Source organism: Haliotis cracherodii, unplaced genomic scaffold (assembly GCF_022045235.1).
Source record: "Haliotis cracherodii isolate W230 unplaced genomic scaffold, xgHalCrac1.p SCAF_11, whole genome shotgun sequence".
NCBI classification, from domain to species: Eukaryota; Metazoa; Mollusca; class Gastropoda; order Lepetellida; family Haliotidae; genus Haliotis; species Haliotis cracherodii.
Window position 1 is genome coordinate 7,616,615 of NW_027266266.1, and position 22,154 is coordinate 7,638,768.

The following is a 22,154-nucleotide window of genomic DNA, read 5'->3' on the forward strand; positions in this document are numbered from 1 at the left end:
TTGCAATAGGTTAACACCAAGGAGGTCAGTGTAGGTGAAGTTAACAACGCTTTCACAGTATTCCATTTTCATCACGACATGTCAGCGTGATGTGGGCGGTAAACCCAAAGTGATGCAGGTCACTTTGGAGAAATCCATGACCACGGGAATGGTTCTGACACACCTCGAAATACAATCATAGCGAATTTGGATTCGAACCCATGACCATTTGTGTCTGGCATGCCCAGGGGACACAACTCTGCACATCGAATTGCAACTCCTTTGATGAATGTGTCACTTGTGTCCACAGAATGATTTAGAGCTATTGATCGAATCAAGTCTTGACTAGGCAAACCAGTGATTGGTATTATGAGCATGTCCCACGCCAACTCGGTATGACAATACGCATGACTGGCAAACCAGTGTTCGACAGCATGAGCAACAGCATCTGGGCATGCGCGATGACACACATTGTGACCACGAGATTTTCATAAGTTGGATGATTGGGACCTATTCCGGCTGGAAGCCAGATGTTTGTTTGTTTAACGCCGCACTCGGCAATATTCCAGCTATATCATGGCGGTCTGTAACTAATCGAGTCTGGACCAGACAATCCAGTGACTGACATCATGAGCATGGATCCACGCAATTGGGATCGATGACATGCATCAACCAAGTCAGCGAGCCTGATCACCCAATCCCGTTGGTCACCTTTTACAACAAGCACAGTCGCCTTTTACGGCAAGCAGGGGTTGCTGGAGACCTGTGTGAAGCCAGATGTGGGGATATTGTTCTTTGACGCACAAGTTTATCAAAATCAGACGTTAGTTCTTGACACCGCTAAACAAACATCCATAGACATAGGCCCTGTAATATGCTGTGCAAAGTTGCGTTCCTTGGGCACGCCAGAAACCTATGATTGTGGGTTTGAATCCCGGGGGCAAAACATCACATATCACTTCCATCTGCTTCAAACAAAATTGATAATTATGATCTTTATTGTAATAAAGCGGGTTTTACCTCGTGAAGTGCATCATATCACTTGAGCACCTTGATTCAAAACCTGAAATGATTTGTAAATATGTGTCGATGCCCAGTTGACTGTACACCTGCACTGCAAATCCAGCAACTTAACAATTTCGGCACAGAGGCTGCCATGTTGTTTTATGAACCAGATGTCGAAATCATTTTGGGATTTTGATTGGACTGTGCACAGCCAAAATATGACTCCATAATTCCAACCCAGTTTGGCAACAGTGTAATTTGGACTTTAAAGTCATTAAATTCCCTTGCCTCAGGAAAATTGCTTGTTCTGATGTGACCCGTAATGGGATGCCCTCAGATTTTTGTTTCGCAGTAGAACTAAGATCTCATTTTAATGAGAATGCAACTCAGTGACAAAGAAAATCAAAGACTCTTTTTCTTACAGTTTCTTTATTAACTTCAAGTGAAGTGTAACAAGCAGTACAAAAAACAGAGAGTAGCACTTGAAGTAGATGCAATACTAAATGTTTCTATCCATTTAGAGGTATTGAGTAAAGGAACCTGATGTTCTGTTATAAAAAAGTAAAAATTGTGGGTTTTTATACTGTCATCCCCTTTAAATACAATGTCATGGTGGGTTTTCTTTGGAGAGACAGAGGTGATTGTCTGATAATAGAAATACACATTTTTCTGATTTCTGATCCTGCATAGTTTTTGTCACTGACCAGCCAAATGACAGCAGCATTTTAACCAATCAATCCAATGTAGGAATCAAAGGTACCAAATAGGGGTAAATCTGTCTATGATGTTAGGCCTATGTTTGTTAGTTTAAGACAACTAGAACGTTATTTTGGCTCAAACAGGGTCATTTGGGCTAGACGTCCACACTGTAAAGTAAGCCGAATAGTCAATTATTTGAGCTTATACTGAGTCATCTTGGCTGACACAATGTCGTCTGGACTGACAAAGGTGATGGGGGCTCATACAGGGTCATCTGACCTGACAAAGGTCATGGGGGCTTATACAGGGTCATCTGGCCTGACAAAGGTCATGGGGGCTTATACAGGGTCATCTGGCCTGACAAAGGTCATGGGGGCTTATACAGGGTCATCTGGCCTGACAAAGGTCATGGGGGCTTATACAAGGTCATCTGGCCTGACAAGGGTCATTAGGGCATATGCAGAGTCATCTCAACTGACAAAGGTCATTGGCGCTCATACAGGGTCATGTTGAGTGACAAAGGTCATGGGGGCTTATACAGGGTCATCTGGCCTGACAAAGGTCATGGGGGCTTATACAGAGTCATCAAGACTGACAAAGAAAACAAAATGTGTCCCAGGAAGTAATGGAGAAAAATAATTATTTATTATGCTTATTTGTTAGATATTTATATCTAATCTCCATACAAACAAACTACCCACATCCCCTTAATATCAAATGGTCTGTCCCCAAGTCATCAACATGATCCATATTAGGTCTCCCTTGGGACATTCATGTATAATGGTGGGCCAGTAGAAGGCCAATACAGTAGGACATGTATAAGGTATTGTTACATGTCAAAAATACTACATGTTCACATGTGATATACAAAATATGTACAATGGTAGATTTGGTTGAAAGTCACAATGCCCATCAGATTCCAATGACTTGCAAAAATTAAACCCACAAGGCACTAGTGTCCATCTTGCACAGTTGATCAATCTCATTAAAATCAGACCTTAGTTATTGCTACTGCTAAACAAAGACCTCAGGACATCCCATTAGGTGTCATGTCAGCACGACCTTTCATCCAACCAATCAGAGTGTCGCTTACCAGGTCATGAAAGTGACAGTCGGAATGTGATTTCTAATCATACAACCTCGAAAACTTTAACCTAGAGTATTCCGAAAGATAGTTACAGGTTTAACAACTGAATCCATACAATCTAGACAATCTATTAGCCATTCCACAATGTTCTTTTGTTCAGGTTTCAAATTTTAAATTGAGAATTTGTCAAAATATGTTTCGAAGCGTAGTCACCAATTTGAAATTAGTGCCGTAAAGCACGAGAAAGCTGTCTTCTGATTGGTCATTCCATTGGTCGGTCAAAGTTCATGCAAGGTCGGTCTGACGTGACCCGTACTGAGATGTCCTCAGATCTTTGATTAGCGGTAGCGAGAACTAAGAACTGGTTTTAATGAGATTGCAGTTGATACTGGTGTTGGTTTGCACAAGGGACTATTTACACTCCATGTAGGTGTCCAGACATCACAGGTGTATGCTTCACTCAGGGTGCGCTTGCACAGTGCATGATGCATTGTTCACAGTTCACAGTGTCCATTTTGCACGGTTTGTGTCCATTTCGCACAGATCATGAACTATAACTCAGGAGGGTGTCCAGGTTCCACAGATCATGAATTATAACTCTGGAGGGTGTCCAGTATTCACAGATCATGAACTATAACTCAGGAGGGTTTCCAGGTTCCACAGATCATGAACTATAACTCAGGAGGGTGTCCAGGTTCCACAGATCATGAATTATAACTCAGGAGGGTGTCCAGGTTCCACAGATCATGAACTATAACTCAGGAGGGTGTCCAGGTTCCACAGATCATGAACTATAAATCAGTAGGGTCTCCAGGTTCCACAGATCATGAACTATAACTCAGGAGAGTCTCCAGGTTCCACTGATCATGAACTATAACTCAGGAGGGTGTCCAGTTTCCACAGATCATGAACTATAACTCAGGAGAGTGTCCAGGTTCCACAGATCATGAACTATAACTCAGGAGGGTGTCCAGGTTCCACAGATCATGAACTTTAACTCAGGAGTGTGTCCAGGTTCCACAGATCATGAACTATAACTCAGGAGGGTGTCCAGGTTCCACAGATCATGAATTATAACTCAGGAGGGTGTCCAGGTACCCACAGATCATGAACTACAACTCAGGAGGGTGTCCAGGTTCCACAGGTCATGAACTATAACTCAGGAGGGTGTCCAGGTTCCACAAATCATAAACTATAACTCAGGAGGGTGTCCAATTGCATAGATCATGAACTAAAACTACGAAAAGGCTAAAAATGGTGCATCAGATATAAAGTGTTGAGTATTGGATACACAGGTCGAACATGTCATAACTCATAGCACACATACACATGTTAAAGGGGGGGCCATGCTGCACTCCCTGGACCCGTGAAGATCCGGGGTAGAATAGGTCTTCAGCAACCCATGCTCACCATAACGGGCGACTATGCTTGTCGTAAGAGGCAACTAACGGGATCGGATGGTCAGGCTCGCTGACTTGGTTTGATGCATGCCATTGTATCCCAAACGCATAGATCGATGCTCATGACATCAATCACTGGATTCCCTGGTCCAGACTCGGATTATCTCCTGACGACGTCATATAGCTGGAATATTGCTGAGTGCGGCGTTAAAAAACAAACAAACAAACAAACAAACAAAGCACTGCCTGGGCCCATATCCATCCTTGGCCTAGACATCATCACATGTGGAATTGTGACATTGTTTATGCACAAAAATAGTAATCGGCCAGACTATAACAAATCATTAAAGTGGAATATAAACAACTTAAATGAAACTTGCTTGGTCTGCCAGTTGGTCAAGCTTAGTCCGCCTTAAAATCAGCACTACATATTTGTAATATAATACACAAACAAAACAATCCATATAAATTAAAATTCACAAAACAATTCTGAAGGCAATTGAAAGAAATTAGACATCACAGTCATCGTCAATACTTCACTGGTGTGTAGACTCTACGGTCCTCCATCGCCTGTGAAGTATTGTCAGTGTATCACAGTCATCGTCAATGCTTCACTGGTGTGTAGACTCTACGGTCCTCCATCGCCTGTGAAGTATTGACAGTGTATCACAGTCATCGTCAATACTTCACTGGTGTGTAGACACTACGGTCCTCCATCGCCTGTGAAGTATTGTCAGTGTATCACAGTAAGTCCTAAAGTTCATAGAAACATGATAAACTATCACATAACCATGCAGTGATGGGTAAAGTCTGGCTGAAGCATTGTAGCCCTCAGCACCATAACACTACAACACTACAACACTGCAACACTATAACACTGCAACACTACAACACTACAACACTGCCACTGGCACGAGTGTAGACTTGCACAAGTCTCTAAGGCAATAATTATGAGTTTAAATCATAAGTTCTAGATTAAGTACTGTAAATCGTGAAATTAATGTGTCTCCAAAAGAATGCGAACGCTGGCCCCTTGCCACAAATGCTACTCAATATGAATGCGACACCGCCCTCCTGTTATCTAAAGAAAATGTCCTCTGTCAGGTTTACAGGAGAATCCCCATCTTAATCCAACCTTACATTAATCCAATCACACACCAAATAGAACTGCTTATTAGCGCTGAGTACTTTACTTCCGCTAAAACAATGCATGCGCGCTGGCTCGTGTCGGCCTTTGACGCAGTCGCAAAGAACAAAGAAACTGTGTTGCGTGGATGGCGGGTGTGATCAGTGATGACATAAGTGAGTAGAACTCTTGTCTTGACCCCAGCAGTGACAATTCACAGGATCTAATTAGTGTTTGAACGACATTGTTTATATACTTGTTACAAGTGCTGCTCCATAAACAGTGATCTGGAATACATAGTTGTTTGTTTTCAGCGTATGTCTAAGTTGGTATTTCTTCTATCCAAAATGTCTTATTGTTGATATAAATGTGATGTATTAAATAATAACGTGAGTAAAGACCACTCACATTTTTCGCATTTAATTCACGCTCTCGTTAATTTCAAGATTTACAGTATTTCATATTCACACTTGGAAATGCCAAACTTACCAATGTGAATACAAAGTATCTTGTAACTGAACACACATCATCATCATCATCATCATCATCATCATTCCAGTTTGATCCTGACTACAGTCTACAAGTACTTGAACACTGCAGGTTCCTCAAGTTTGTCCATTTTCAAAAGGTCACAGAACCCTGTTTATTTCACTGACTTGTCACGGCGAAACAATTTGCTCAATTGTCTCAAGTTTCTGAAAAAATACATCTCCATGTAATGTCCACAAAAAAACATTTCATTGTTAAGAATTCCTTCTTTGCATGGTTCAGAAGTCGTCCATCAACCCTTGTAGCATATGCAGATTTGTGAGCAGTGAAATTAAGCTTGAAAGTAAAGGGGCCCTTGTCAAAACCATATGTCAACAGTTAAAGGGTGTTCATGGATTCAAATACTATAGCAGCAAATCTCACTGGTTCATGTATTAATACACTCTCCTACCCAGAGTTCCATGCGGCCGGCAGCCAGCTAGCATAGTACCTCTGCCACAGGCCAGCGCCATGTGACGATTCGTCACATCTTTCACAGTCCATTCAAGATATTGCATATGCTTTTCATCCGTTTCATGTTTGACAAGTCTACACATTTCATAAACAAATGTCAAAGAATGGTTAACTTTCATTGAGAAAGTAGGCAAATACGTAAAAATCTACTTGTTTTTGCGTAGTTATCCTATGTTAACATTGGTTGTACGGCTCCACGTGCTGTCATTGAAGCCCAACGGAGAGCTAGCGACACGGTCACTTTGATGCATAAATATATATTGTCATGCAACTCACTGTCTCAGTTGTAGTAGCATATCTATATACTTATGCAAAACAATATGTAAAGCGCCCCCAAATACTTGCATTAGTCCGTTCTATACTGATTTCTGAAAAGGCGTGTTTGTTTACAAACAAGAGAAAAGTCTGGTCACGTGATATGCGAATTAGCCTGTGGCAGTGGTGTTATGCTGAGTCACCACTGCGACGGAGTGTGGTATTTATACCACATTTCCGGTTGTGCTATTGGTCGTGTGTCCACAGCTGTATCTTGCATCCTTCTCTACGTACGTGCTGTAAAGATGGTGACCTTCCCTTCCCAGTTGCTGACACAGAGTTCCCCGCGAGGCCCAACACAAATAGACGACGGTTTAAGCACGCCATCCCGCTGCTTGAGAACTGTCTCGCACACAACCCTGGCTCCGAAAGTGACCTTTTTGACTTCATGATTGTCCTTGTCCACGATATACATGCTGTCATTATTGTAACACAAGCCAGCTGGCTCACGGAATCTTCGGTGTTCAGGGGGGGTCAACGTGAATTTCTTCACTGCCTTTTCCCTTCCCTCTATCTGAAAGAACACAAGACTTTTCCTTTGAGCATCCGACACTGCAAACGTTGATGGAGACATCACCGTGATGTAGTTAGGTTGGTATATGTCGTAGTTCCAGGAACCTGCAAAGTTTCCCGTCCTGTAGATCGTGGTGCAGGATCTGAGCCTATAGCTTTGGTTGATGTGGATAATGTCCACGCAGGACGGCTCTCCTGGACTGGCAGCCAAGATCTTATCTCGACTCAGGGCTGTGACGCCACGGTATGGACGAGATGTCTCCAGAATGTGCACAACCTCAAGCTCCGGCACTTTCATGAAGTACAGCCTGCTCCTGTTAAGGATGCTGACCACAATATGGCTCTCGGACGCTTCATCCAGGATTGCTAGGCAACATGGCCGTCCAAGAACCATTTCACTGCAGGTGGTAACATTCCGGCCCAGGAATACATCCTTGATGAACTTCACGCATCGATTGTCATAATCAATCACCAACACACTGTTCTGTTTGGGGAGACAACAAATATCACAAATTCGTGGAGGTTTGTAATCTGACCAGCTTCTGGCTGCCATTTCGTAGGTTTTGTTTATTCTCAAGGACGTCTCTGTATAAGATACAGGCGTGTTAGAGGCGGGAAGTGCTATGACTGTGGCAGATCTGCTTGCATAAGCAGAAATAGCATTTGTATTCCGTGCAGGTGAGTGACTACCTTGGTTCAAGTCCGGCATGCTGCTAGAGTTTTGTCTGCCATAAGAAACTCCGGATTGATGGTCAGGGGAGTCAGGACTCTGGCTGATTTGAGGCCGATTTCTCATCTGCTGAGAGACACTCTGGAACATGGATGAAGTGTCTGAGTCGATGTCGAACGACGCCGGTGGTGCAGAAGGGGTTGCAAAGGGTCTAGCAGATGGGGTTACAAAGGGTCTAGCAGATGGGGTTGCAAAGGGTCTAGCAGATGGGGTTGCAAAGGTGGGAGCTGATGGGGTTGCCACTTTGGTGGCGCTATCTTCTGTGCTTCCATCTTCGGTCTCCGTTCTTCCTTGATCCGACTTTTCAAGGATCATATCAATCATATTCTGTATCAGGAAGTTATTTCGGAACTCCTCTGCCCACTCACTCCAGCTACCGAGATGATTTTCAATTTGAATAAACTGCTTGCAGACGGGACATGGGAAACCCCTTTTTCGCCTGGCGCCATACTCTTCTTGTGATTTCATGTAGGAGATCAGGCAATGGCAGCAGAATGTGTGCAGACAAGGCAAGCACTTCGGCTGCCTGTACACATCGTAACAGATCGGACATGACAAGAACGTATCCTGGATGGTATCTGCTGTGCTGGGGTTGGTCATCTGAAGGAGAGGGATGCTCTGTGCTTCAGCAGCACTCGACATGAAGCTGGACATGCTGGCTTGATGGTTCTTAAAAAAATGAGACATCAGTTTGTAGGATAAAACTATTTTCCAACATGTCATCATAGTTATGAGTGAATGAATGTTGTTTTAAGCCATAATATTTCGACTACATCTTGGCAGTTCTCAAGACTTGTGTAAATAATTGAGGCTGAAGTAAATAATACACTTCTTGATAACACGTCCATGGACAACCTTTAAAACAACTAGTCCTCGCAGGTTGGTTTTGGACTACCTTAAACAGCTTTATTTCTGCGCCGTTAAAATATTGCGAATACCACACCAAAGACATTGCTGCGACAAGATATTTTTGCGAGTTGCCGTGTTGAGATGACCCCTCGATTATCAAACAATAGACAGCTTCTCTCCGAAGCTAGTTAATCTGAGTTGGCCAGAAAGTTGACCGGAAGGGATTGCGACCAATTATCAAATACGATAATTGACTCAACTCAGTGTCATGACTGTGAGTTTGAATGCAAACTATATAAGAAGACACTAATTGGTCTGTTTACACTGTCATTCGTGATGTATTGTGTGACCATTCTGCATTCTTTTGTGTTTTTAACTTATTGAGTAACTTGTGGTTCTGGTTGATGATTTCAACATTTGATGCCGTGTTGCAATGAATAAAGTATGTATGTATCATTTATACTTATTTTTGCGTTTTTAATTTTTGCGATTGAGTCTCATTCGCAAAACTCGCAATAATAAAACGGTCCCAAAAAATTCCCTGTTTACAGTATTATTTAACAACTGCTGTCATATAGCTGAAATATTACTAAGTGCTACCACTAATTATACCTGTAATAAATTCATTAACTGAACATCAAGTGAATGACAACAAATACACAAGTGTAGGGTTATACCAGAAGTCATGGATGACAACAAGGGAGAAGTAATCATATTATTCACCCCATCTGAAAATGCTTTCACTGCAGGGATACATTTTATTTATATTAAACTATCAGGGGTATAAATTTCCAAATAACGACATCCGATGAGCTCCGCCGTTCTTTTTGTCTATTTGTTTAGGCTGAAGAAATTAATTAACATCCACCCTTTGTCGAAATCTTCATAGATCACGGGTAAGCAATCAGTATTCCAAAATGTGTAAAACAAATATTGCCTCCAAGTTTATTCAGCTGTCCTTGAGGACAGTAGCCCAGTCTCTTGTCACGCTCAGTTGAGTTAGCGAGCAAATCGACTCACGGCAGCTTGCGAACCCTAGACAGCCGAGAAGAAGCCAGAGATTAGTGCCCCTTTAACGTGTTAAGTTCCAATTGTCTAATTAAACTTTTCGAACCTCGACTCTTGCTTTGTTTTAGGCCTAATCTTGGTAGTCATGGTAATAGAACAAATAAGATTTCGTTGATTCACAATGTAATATTAAATAATATTCTCTTCTAACTTCATTAAAAGAAAAGCTAACCTGCTAGTCAGCGCGTTGAAGGTCCCATTTTTATAACGTCTTGTATGCGTATGTTGTGCAACTGGACTGTTCCGTTTTTCTTCGTCTCTGAACCCCTGTTGCGAAATAAGGTTATGATTTCAACACTCCACTCCACATACGAAATCGATTCGAATGAGTTAAGAAATAATCATTGCTGACAGTGAAAGAGTTGTAACAGTATGTCACGAGTGTTAAATTCCATTTCTGCTCGAATAAAACTCTAACAGAACATGTTTTTCACATGTTCATACGCTATTCGCAATCGTGTAAAATAGATACGACCATAAGCAACAACAATACGTGACATCACTTGTCAATATAGAAGTTTATTTTTGTCCAATCAAACACCGCCAAACGTTTAGTGCTGAACTGTAAAACAGGAAGTAAATCGTTGACCCGAAGTCTTTTGGATTGAAATGAATATCTTACCCCATAAAAGGTATCGTAATCGTTATATTCCTTCAGACTAACAAAATCCATTGAAACTGCAATGTTGCTATTTACACATTGTTTTCTTGTTGGCATATTCATTGGCGTATATTGTGTTGACAGTGTTTACAAACACCCACAACTGCCCACTGACACAGGATCACCCAGAAACACCTGAAAAACTGTCAACACAATCCAAAAGACGGATAGACTGCAGTATTTGGGTCCCCAAACCGGAACGAAAGAAAAAAGTTTTCAATACGTGACCTCAACGAATTTTTACCGCTAGAAATAATAAATTTCGTACACAAAATCGAAAGTAATTTCCATACCCTATGCAATAAGAAAAGAATTACGCTTTATAAGATATCAGAGAGCTTGAAGATATTAATTTAGATTTAATGTAAATTCGTAAGGCTGATATTTTATTTGGGAGTAGTACACTTTACAGGGCGCCCTTTTTCATTTCCAATTAGCTCAGTGGAGGCTGTTCACCAGCTTGGCTTATAAATGCGTTAATTAGCTGACGCTCTACCACTGGACCACGAGCGCTATTACTTGTAAACAGTGCACATTTAATGGGTCATTAGCACGCCATTAACGCGCATGCGTAATTCAGTTAACAATGAATTGCGCATGCATGTGACGTCATGGTCCGCTCTCCCATTCATCTTTTATTGAAGCCACACCCGCCATTGTTTATGTCAACGTGACCCACCAATCGGATTAACCAGATTAACGCTTGAAAAGGTAAGAATTTATGGCTAACCCTTGCCCAAAGCAAGCTAACCCTAAGGACCGGAAGGGGTGTTGGATCGTATAGACGTGTAAGTTTCCGTAAGACCGAAAAGGAGTGTTGGATCATAAAGAGGTGTAAGTTTCCCTAAGACCGAAAAGGAGTGATGGATGGAAGCGAGTGTCACCGGAGCGTGAGGCACGGTAACGGTATAGCGAGACAGCAGTGGCACTATGGCGCGGTAATTGACAGGATGGTAGAGCTCGGGCTGTGCCAATTAAACTGCATTGTTGCCTTTATTTGAATAAGGATAACATATTCATTGGGTTTTTCTGTTGACCATAGCTAGATTGGAAAACCTTTACAGTACCACAGCTTCTCGTGAGGAAGTTCTCAGCCATAAGTTACGTGTCTCAAAGACAAGCAACCAGTTTTTGTGAGAATCCATTGGATGTGAACTTGCGATCTTTGCCTGACAGCTAACCGACTGAGCTACTCCACACTGTAAAACTTAGTGCAAATTTACCTTGTCTATTCAGGGGTAGAAACTAACATATTTAGTCCACAAGTCCAAAACCCTTAAAAGTGGCAAATTTCTACTTGTCCTTATGTTACTTTAACTATTGGGCGGTTGGGCAAGGACTACAGGACTAGTGCCAATTTCAAAGTTGCTATTTACCAGAACTGAACGAAAAATGGTCGAATAGGTGACGGACACTTAGGAAGGTTACGGGAAGGCATGGTGTCCCTTGACTGTATATTAGTTCCCATTTATTATCATTTTAGCCACTTGAATTACAAAAAAAAAAAAAAAAAAAATACATTGAAAATAAAAGGCTTTCATTAACTATCGCTTGCTATAAAATGCGACGTCGCAGGCTATAGTTATTAGACAAATATATAAAACTCTCAACATCGCTGGGCTTATTCATTGACATTGGGTGTAGAGACGATAGTTCACTGGGAGGAGCTTATGCACACTCGATGACCCCTGACGTCACAGGGCATTGTTTTGCTGGTGTGACTGGCAACAAAATACTACAAATTACGTCATAGGGTACTGTGACGTGTTCGAAAAGTTTGTGGTACAGTATTTTAAAGGCAGGCCGCTTAGAAGCACTTTTAGAATACAAGAAATTCTGTTTCAGTTGATAATTACTTATGGGCTTGATCCCAGTAGCAGTTGATATTGAGCTCGGAGATGTTTATTTGACAATAATACCAGGTGAAGTGATGATGAGTTCAATTAATTTCTTTGAACAATGCAATGGCATTAATAATGTTTATGCAATATACATATTTTTGTTTGACTAAAGGTTTCCAAACATACATTTCAGACAGACATGTTTATTGAGATTCTTGATAACGAGTGAGCAGTCCATTCATCACATCGGGATAGAGGAAACAATGGTTGATTTTGAGATTTCACAAAACATTTTATCACCATGCAGTCATTGTATTCAGACAGCTATCATATAGGCCTTGCTGAAATGTATATTGCATAAACTTTATTTATGCTCCACTGTGACATCACTCGTTATCTTGATAAATATGGCTGTCTGAAAAGTATTTTTGGAAACCTTTTGTCGAAAACAATAATATTGTTTTATAAACAAATATTTAGAAATATATGAAATAGGGTTACAAAGTTTCTTATGTTTAGTGTTAGAAATTTTCTAGGGGTACAAATTAGTTTGGGTTACCTGCAACTGGTAGGCCTCACCTCACCTCACCTCACCTCACCTGTCTGATAGGAGCTGCCTGAAGGTGAATTTGTAACCAACCTAATTCGTAGCCATGGATTATTCATAGACTCCCAACTCACAGACAAAATTTATAGTGAAGTCGTAGACAAAACAACCAAAATTGGGAAGTAGAGTTAAATATTGATTTATGAGATAAGAATTATTATGTGGCAAATGTGTTTTTGAGTTTTAAATGACGATAACAAATTTGTGCAGTATGACCAATCAGAGCGGCGCTTACCAGATCATGAAAGTGACAGTCGGAATGTGATTTCTAATCATGCAACCTCGAAAACTTTAACACGGGGTATTTCGAACGATAGTTACTGGCTAAACGACTGAATCCTTACAATCTAGACCATCTATTAGCCATTCCAGAATGTTCTTTTGTTCAGGTTTCAATTTGTAATCAAGAATTTGTCAAAATATGTTTCGATGCGTAGTTGCCAATTTGAAATCATGTGTCGTAAAGCACGAGAAAGCTGTTTTCTGATTGGCTAATATTTTGACTTCCTGTCGGTCAAAGTTTGCGAAAGGTTGGTCTGACATGACCCATAATGGGATGTCCTCAGATCTTTGTTTAGCGGTAGCGAGAACAAAGATCTGATTTTAATTAGACTGATTACAGTGATTGAAAGGGTTATAGCCTTTACATTTGTGATTCATTAAATATACCAGTGTCCACTCACAATGTGTTGTGTGTTACAGTTGGCATGTGCGGACAAAGAAGAACATCGAGAGAGTGCGTAAAGATGAAGAGAAAGCTGCTGAAGAGGAGAAAGAGAGGCTGAGGAAGATTGCTCTTGCTGTAAGAATCAATATCATTGCAGATAGTGTACAATTACAAGTTATATTTGAAGACTTCACATTGTGGAGGTACTAGTTGCTGCAAGTTGATATGCGGAGTTACATCCCTTAGATGTGCCCATGGTGCCAGGATCCGCTGAAGATTCATGCCTGTCAGCAAAAAAACTAGGGGTACTCGTTTCTGAGACACAGGGACCATATTATTCCACTTGTGTGCCTGGTATTGGTTTTGAAACACGTTTAGTATCGGAAACCTCATACTGTATGTTCCATTCCAAATTCAATGTAGAGCTGTCATGTCTGTTATGAGAGGCCTTCTGTAATGTTTTCGCTTTGAAACATTCATCACTCTGTGTTCAGTTGTGTGAACCCATGAAGATCCAGGGTAGACTAGGTCTTCAGCAACCCATGCTTGCCATAAGAGACGACTCAGCTTGTCGTTAGAGGCGACTAAAGGGATCTGGTGGACAGGCTCGCTGACATGGTTGATTCATTGTGTGGATCGATGCTCATGATGTCAATCATTGGATTGTCTGGTCCAGACTTGACTATTTACAGACCGCCGTCATATAGATGGAATATTGCTGAGTGCAGCATTAAACAAACAAACAAACATCATTTGTATGATGCAAATCATAATGATCATGGCTCATGTTTAGTCATATTTTGTTTGTTTGTTTGTTTGTTGTTTAACGCCGCACTCAGCAATATTCCAGTTATATGACGGCGGTCTGTAAATATTCTAGTCTGAACTAGACAATCCAGGGATTGATATCATGAGCATCGATCCTTGCAATTGGGATATGATGACATGCATCAACCAAATCAGCGAGCCTGACCACCCGATCCCGTTAGTTGATTCTTACGACCAGCGTAGTCGCCTTTTACAGCAAGCATGAGTTACTGAAGGACCTATACTATACCAGATCTTCCCGTACTGTTCACACATATTGTTTTGATTAGATTTTTCAATGATAAGCTGTTCTTATTTCAGGAGCAGGAAGCCAGAACTGACTTGCTCCGAAAGCGAGCCAAGTTGCGTATTGAAGATGCCCCCACGGATCAGCTAGAGGACGGACCCATTCAGGGAGAAGGGGAGCTGAGGGCGGTGGCTGGGACAGGAGGGGGAGAAGAGACTGAGTCATCAGCTGTGGTAGAGACGGATGAACTGCCCCGACACATCAACTTTTTCAAGGAGATAGAAGATGGGGTAAAGATTTGTAATTATTTGTTCAGTGCTATCGAGGTGCTGTGGCTTAGCTTAGACGTTAACACCTTCCTGAGGCAAGGGAGATAACTGACTATAAAAGTCCAGTTTCCACCCTTGCCAAACTAGGTTGTAATTCCTGGGCTCGACCGTAGCGCCACCAGTGGTTATTACGAGTAATGTCCCTTCTAAGCCTCTCATATGGACCAATCAGGTTCCACCTGTCATATTACTTGCATTTGTTTCAAACAAAATGGTGCCGCCAGGTCAAAATGATCTGATTGATAATCAAGATCTATATTGCGATAAAACGGGTGTTACATAGCGAAGTGCATCAAATCACGTGAGCACCTTGATTAAAAACATGAAAAGACTTGGAAAATATCTGTTGACCATGAGTTGGCAGTGCACATGCTTTGCAAATCCTGCAATAGACAGAAATCTGCACGACAGTTTACAAACCGGATTTCGATTTCGGTGCACGATTTTGATTGACTCGCTAGCCCAGCCAAATGTAACTCCATAATACCAGCCTAGTTCAGCAAGGGTGGAAAATGGACTTTTATAGTCAGTTAACTCACTTGCCTCGGGAAGATGAGTCCTTAAGGGTTTGCCTCGTCCCGTCAAAGACACGCATGCACGCACACACGTAACTAAAGAGGTGACAAAATTGAAACTTAGGTACAGTGTGTGACAGCTAATCTTTGAATCTGCCTTTAATAGAACTTAAAACTGGATCAAATGGTTTGAAAAGGCCATGAATTTGGCAGTTCTGCTGTTATAAAATAAATGTATTACAATTATTCTTTTCTCTGATAATGTGTGATGCAGTAAACATGGTGAAGAATTAGTCCATAACATGATCGATATATGTGTGGACTTGAATATTTTGATATTGTACTTGGATGTACATGAAGCTATTATTGCCATCCAAATGTCTTGATAAAACTGCTTGAAAACACTTTTGGATCCTACTTGTAAAGTTGAGTGTTATTAGCTAGGGCTCGCTAAAAAGATAGATAAACTGAATTATCATCAATGGGATGAAATATTAAAGATTATCGATATGAAACTGTTGTCATCGATAATAACTCACATAAAGTATTATGATGAAATAAAGTTTAGATTTACAGAAATTTACTTGTCATTGTGAATAATGACAATTGCCAAAGACGGCGAGCAACTGTTCTTGTTATATCTTTAATGTCCACAAAGCACTCCCTGCATAAATGTGTCACCGCTCACCTGTTGCGTGCAATCTGTTGCTTTCTTTCAGGACTTTCTTGTATATATTCTTAAAGTTCCTTCTCCGATATATATTTATCGATAATTGATCGATATTTTTTAAGAGATGATCGACCTCTGTTATCTTTATTGATAGCCAGCCCTAGTATTAACAGTATTCTATGGTTTGAAATACAAATGATACCATATCATAATACATTTGGAAATGACTGGTATGTTGTGTTTTTCAAAATAATTCTTGAGATGTGGTGTTTGTAGTTTTGTGTTGTCCCTTGTGTTGTCATCAGATGAAGAAACATGGTACGAATGCAGAACACGAGGCGGAGAAGAAGGCTGAGAAGGAGAAGTGGGAGAAGAGCATTGGCTTGTTGACATACCTGGGTCAGAGTGCAGTGGAGACTCAGGGTAAGCTTCTCCACAACACCAGGGACAGATATCTGTCCACCTTTCTCATGTAGTCCATAAACAGCGATCCCTGTACCCCATGTGTGTCTCCTTGTGGAGATTCTGGGGCAGAATAAGTCCCCAGTACCCCATGTGTGTCTCCTTGTAGAGATTCTGGGGCAGAATAAGTCCCCAGTACCCCATGTGTGTCTCCTTGTGGAGATTCTGGGGCAGAATAAGTCCCCAGTATCCCATGTGTGTCTCCTTGTAGAGATTCTGGGGCAGAATAAGTCTCCAGTACCCCATGTGTGTCTCCTTGTGGAGATTCTGGGGCAGAATAAGTCCCCAGTACCCCATGCTTGTCTCCTTGTGGAGATTCTGGGGCAGAATAAGTCCCCAGTACCCCATGTGTGTCTCCTTGTAGAGATTCTGGGCAGAATACGTCGCCAGTACCCCATGCTTGTCTCCTTGTGGAGATTCTGGGGCAGAATAAGTCCCCAGTACCCCATGCTTGTCTCCTTGTGGAGATTCTGGGGCAGGATAAGTCCCCTGTACCCCATGCTTGTCTCCTTGTGGAGATTCTGGGGCAGGATAAGTCCCCAGTACCCCATGCATGTCTCCTTGTAGAGATTCTGGGGCAGGATACGTCCCCAGTACTCCATGTGTGTCTCCTTGTGGAGATTCTGGGGCAGGATAAGTCCCCAGTACCCCATGTGTGTCTCCTTGTGGAGATTCTGGGGCAGAATACGTCCCCAGTACCCTATGTGTGTCTCCTTGTGGAGATTCTTGGGCAGAATACGTCCCCAGTACCCCATGTGTGTCTCCTTGTGGAGATTCTGGGGCAGAATAAGTCCCCAGTACCCCATGCTTGTCTCCTTGTGGAGTTTCCATATCAGAATAGGTCCCCAGTACCCCATGCTTGTCTCCTTGTGGAGATTCCATATCAGACTAGGTCCCAAGTACCCCATGCATGTCTCCTTGTGGAGATTCCATATCAGAATAGGTCCCCAGTACCCCATGCTTGTCTCCTTGTGGAGATTCCATATCAGAATAGGTCCCCAGTACCCCATGCTTGTCTCCTTGTGGAGATTCCATATCAGAATACGTCCCCAGTACCCCATGCTTGTCTCCTTGTAGAGATTCTGGGCAGAATACGTCGCCAGTACCCCATGCTTGTCTCCTTGTGGAGATTCTGGGGCAGAATAAGTCCCCAGTACCCCATGCTTGTCTCCTTGTAGAGATTCTGGGGCAGGATAAGTCCCCAGTACCCCATGCATGTCTCCTTGTAGAGATTCTGGGGCAGGATACGTCCCCAGTACCCCATGTATGTCTCCTTGTAGAGATTCTGGGGCAGGATACGTCCCCAGTACTCCATGTGTGTCTCCTTGTGGAGATTCTGGGGCAGGATAAGTCCCCAGTACCCCATGTGTGTCTCCTTGTGGAGATTCTGGGGCAGAATACGTCCCCAGTACCCTATGTGTGTCTCCTTGTGGAGATTCTTGGGCAGAATACGTCCCCAGTACCCCATGTGTGTCTCCTTGTGGAGATTCTGGGGCAGAATAAGTCCCCAGTACCCCATGCTTGTCTCCTTGTGGAGATTCCATATCAGACTAGGTCCCAAGTACCCCATGCATGTCTCCTTGTGGAAATTCCATATCAGAATAGGTCCCCAGTACCCCATGCTTGTCTCCTTGTGGAGATTCCATATCAGAATAGGTCCCCAGTACCCCATGCTTGTCTCCTTGTGGAGATTCCATATCAGAATACGTCCCCAGTACCCCATGCTTGTCTCCTTGTAGAGATTCTGGGCAGAATACGTCGCCAGTACCCCATGCTTGTCTCCTTGTGGAGATTCTGGGGCAGAATAAGTCCCCAGTACCCCATGCTTGTCTCCTTGTGGAGATTCTGGGGCAGAATAAGTCCCCAGTACCCCATGTGTGTCTCCTTGTGGAGATTTTGGGGCAGAATAAGTCCCCAGTACCCCATGTGTGTCTCCTTGTGGAGATTCTGGGGCAGAATAAGTCCCCAGTACCCCATGTGTGTCTCCTTGTAGAGATTCTGGGGCAGGATAAGTCCCCAGTACCCTATGTGTGTCTCCTTGTGGAGATTCTGGGGCAGAATAAGTCCCCAGTACCCCATGTGTGTCTCCTTGTGGAGATTCTGGGGCAGAATAAGTCCCCAGTACCCCATGTGTGTCTCCTTGTGGAGATTCTGGGGCAGAATAAGTCCCCAGTACCCTATGTGTGTCTCCTTGTGGAGATTCTGGGGCAGAATAAGTCCCCAGTACCCCATGTGTGTCTCCTTGTGGAGATTCTTGGGCAGAATACGTCCCCAGTACTCCATGTGTTTTTTCTTCTTGTAGGTCATTTCTTAGTCAGTTTGAGATTTGATATATTTGGTGAAATATTCAGGATGTACAAGCGAAAGTATTTGATGACCTACTGCTTGACTCCAATATCTAACATATCATGTATATCTGGGATTCTACAAGTTGTTAAATGTTAAAAGTTAGTTCATAAATATAACGAGATCTCGCGAGAACGAGACTCCTTCAAGATGGCAGCGCCCAGTGAGTGATCGCATCAATGTTGCCAGGGTAACATGTAACTGGTTAGTAATGTTCCACGTGATAGTATATATGACGTAAGGGAGGTAGGGGCTGGGGAAATGACAGACGTTAGTCTGGTTGAAAGTGCTGCTGTGTGCGTACGTACATCTCTTGTTATCAAATATGTAACCGCATAAACAACCTTAACTCAAGATATCATCATTGTGTCATCTGGGCCATATTCCAATCTACAAAGTCTCCACATTAATGTGTCTTCAGAATCTGCCCCCTGGTATCTGGTGCCACAGAAGAGGAAGAGGAAGCGGGATGACGAGGAAGAAGAGGAGGAGGAAGAGAAGAAATTCGATTTGAAGTAAGTAAAATGCTTAAATATGCCATGACATAGCTGTAATATTTATGACACTGGGGGGGCACGGGTGGCCCAGTCGTCTAAGGCGCCATTATTCACTGTGCAGAGTTGCATCCCTTGGGCACGCAAGAATCCCGGGTTCGAATCCCGGTGCACCCCGATTATGTTTCTAGGTTTGTCAGCACCATACCTATGCTCGTGGGTTTCACCGAAGTGGTAAACGTCTGAGACCTGCATCACTTCAGGCTTTCCTCCCACATTAAGCTGACACGCCGCGATATAACTGGAATACTGTTAAAAGTGGCGTTAAACCCAACTCACTCACTGTATGCCAGCAGGGAGTCACCAGTAAATGTTGGTCTGACATGGCAGACATAAGAACTTTCCTCGGATTCCCTGAATTCCATGAGTTTTCCTCTCAAAATGATATGAAATGTGCTTATTTTAATCCTTGTTTTTAAAACCCAACTCCCCCTAGATTCACGAAGTTCTTCCAAAATCAAGTTTTGCTGTTCTCGTGTCTGCATAGGCAGAGCAGAGGGGGGAACATACATTTCTTACACTTAGTTCCTGGGAATATTATCAATGTAGTACTGTTTACGGAAGAGTTTTCAAGGCTAACTAACAATTGCCAGTTATGCTATAGATCTACCACTGGCTAAATGGTAAATTTTGAATGCAAGAGGACTATTTTCTTTACCCAGGTCCATTAAGGAACGTAAAAGACAAGAACACCTGGACCCAATGAACAAGATGAAAGAATTTGTCCACAAGAAAAAACACAAGCACCACAAGGAAAAGGTGAGAACAGTTTCGTCATTTGGGGGCACAATCTGTCTCTGGTTCAATAATGACTGCCAATAATGGCCGTATCCAACAATAATGGTTTATATGTGGTTGCCCTACATCCTTCCCACTGTAAACAGGGCTCATTGGTCTAATGTGCGGTAATTCATTGTGCAGAGTTGTGTCCCTTACTTGTGCCAGGATCTAGCAAGTTCCAGTCCAAGATTCAGATCATGATTGTCGATCTGTCAGCACCCATGGGTTTCTCAAGAGTGCTACCAAAGTGCCTTTCCTGTACAAGGGAGATAACTGTTCAGAACTTCAGCTTTGCCCTTCATATCTTTCATTAAAAGATATCTTGAGATGATTTTTTATTCTTCACCTACCAGTACTCTTTGCACAACACACAGTGTGCAATTTGTTTTGACTGGGGAAGGATTAAATATGCATAAGCTAAATTAACATTCAATCACACAAAATCTTAATATGGTAATTTTGAATGTGGTAAGCTTGTGTCTCGTCTTCATAAGGTTGACACTTTCACAAGAAATGATCCTGGGAAAAGTAAAATATTAACATTTGCATTTATTAATTTATAACTTGAAATCTACATTTAGACAACAGGGTTTTACGCAACGCACAAATGAGAATGGACATAGAAAACACTTTTATTATACAGAAACAATAATATTATGACCAGGGCCCAATTTGAAAAAGCGATCATACCGCCATGACTCTTGTAACTCTCAACTTTAACATAGACTTACAACAGCTGAGTGCTACGACTCTGTAACTCTCAACTATAACATTGACTTACGACAGCTGCAGTGCTACGACTCTTGTAACTCTCAACTTTAACATAGACTTACAACAGCTGCAGTGCTACGACTCTTGTAACTCTCAAGTTTAACATAGACTTACGACAGCTGCAGTGCAGAAAACAAACGGTTAAACAACATTCAGGATAAGTGCAACTGTACCTGTGCATGCTTTCAGAAACACAAGCACCACAGCAAGGATCAGCATCGCCACAGCAAGGACAAGGATCGCCACAGCAAGGACAAGAAGAAAAGCTCCAGCAGCAGCAGCTCCAGCCGGACCATGGATCAGCTACGTGCAGAGCGGTTGCGGAGGGAGGGAGATGAGAGAAAGAAGACGCAGATGCTGATGGCAAGGCTACGCGGAGACGCACCTCCTGAACCTGTGGAAGAACCTGTTAGTGATCGGCAACGGAAATATAACTCCCAGTATAATCCAGAGTTTGTCCGGCAGCCAAAGAAGAAATCCAGACCATCTGATGTGTATGACTAAGTGGCAAATATACATGACAGTTTAGTATTTGATGGATCCTTGAAGGAGACTGTTTCAGTGGAAGTATTATTCAGTTGGGGATTTTATGTGTGCATGAGTGATTGATGCTGGTCGTCAATAAAATACCACTTTGAATTAACCAATGTTTGTTTGTTTATTTGTTTAACACCACACTCAGCAATATTCCAGGTATATGATGGCAGTCTGTAAATAATCGAGTCTGGACAAGACAACTGCCACCAACCTGTGTCTGTAGGCTTCATGTCAACTGAAGCTCATATTTATTTTTGGCTAGTCAAAGTTTCACCCCTTCTCTGTGTATGCTTAGTGTTTCTACTTAGATGTCTTTGTAGAATGACAACCGGCTGCCATTTTGTAATGTGTACAATAGGGCTGCAACAAATACACTATGAGGCAAATATGATTCAATTCGTATCACAAAGATAGGGTAATGAATACTAATATTAATTCACGAATACAGTAATAAGTCAGCAGTTAATGTATTTTTTGTTATATTCAGTGAAACATTAACAACATAAATTATTTGACATGGTTTGTTAATTATCTATATTATACATTTATATACTGCACTTGTCCAGGTACTTAGTCTTAGTATCTGC

General features: G+C 42.2%; 2 protein-coding genes across 2 annotated transcripts; one reads left to right on the forward strand and one right to left on the reverse strand.

The window, feature by feature from the left end:
* Window positions 1-1,437: 1,437 nt before the first annotated feature.
* Window positions 1,438-10,266, reverse strand: LOC139456169 (uncharacterized). Its single transcript, XM_071237724.1, has 3 exons — window positions 10,208-10,266; window positions 9,946-10,040; window positions 1,438-8,525 (listed from the first exon to the last, which is right to left on the reverse strand). Exon 3 carries the CDS (start codon window positions 8,508-8,510, stop codon window positions 6,840-6,842), a length of 1,671 nt encoding a protein of 556 aa, XP_071093825.1. The 5' UTR covers window positions 8,511-8,525; window positions 9,946-10,040; window positions 10,208-10,266; the 3' UTR covers window positions 1,438-6,839.
* A 71-nt stretch (window positions 10,267-10,337) lies between these two features.
* Window positions 10,338-21,623, forward strand: LOC139455336 (leukocyte receptor cluster member 1 homolog). Its single transcript, XM_071236888.1, has 7 exons — window positions 10,338-10,405; window positions 13,585-13,684; window positions 14,678-14,893; window positions 16,423-16,540; window positions 19,347-19,440; window positions 20,142-20,238; window positions 21,220-21,623. Exons 1-7 carry the CDS (start codon window positions 10,383-10,385, stop codon window positions 21,532-21,534), a joined length of 963 nt encoding a protein of 320 aa, XP_071092989.1. The 5' UTR covers window positions 10,338-10,382; the 3' UTR covers window positions 21,535-21,623.
* The last annotated feature ends 531 nt before the right edge of the window (window positions 21,624-22,154 follow it).

Excerpts from the sequence above, each read along its gene's own strand:
- LOC139456169 (XM_071237724.1), bottom strand. The coding sequence starts at position 8,510 with ATGTCCAGCTTCATGTCGAGTGCTGCTGAAGCACAGAGCATCCCTCTC.
- LOC139455336 (XM_071236888.1), top strand. The coding sequence starts at position 10,383 with ATGAATATCTTACCCCATAAAAG. Across the intron at positions 10,406-13,584 it reads AATATCTTACCCCATAAAAG|TTGGCATGTGCGGACAAAGA; the intron begins GTATCGTAATCG and ends TGTGTGTTACAG. Across the intron at positions 20,239-21,219 it reads ACAAGCACCACAAGGAAAAG|AAACACAAGCACCACAGCAA; the intron begins GTGAGAACAGTT and ends GCATGCTTTCAG.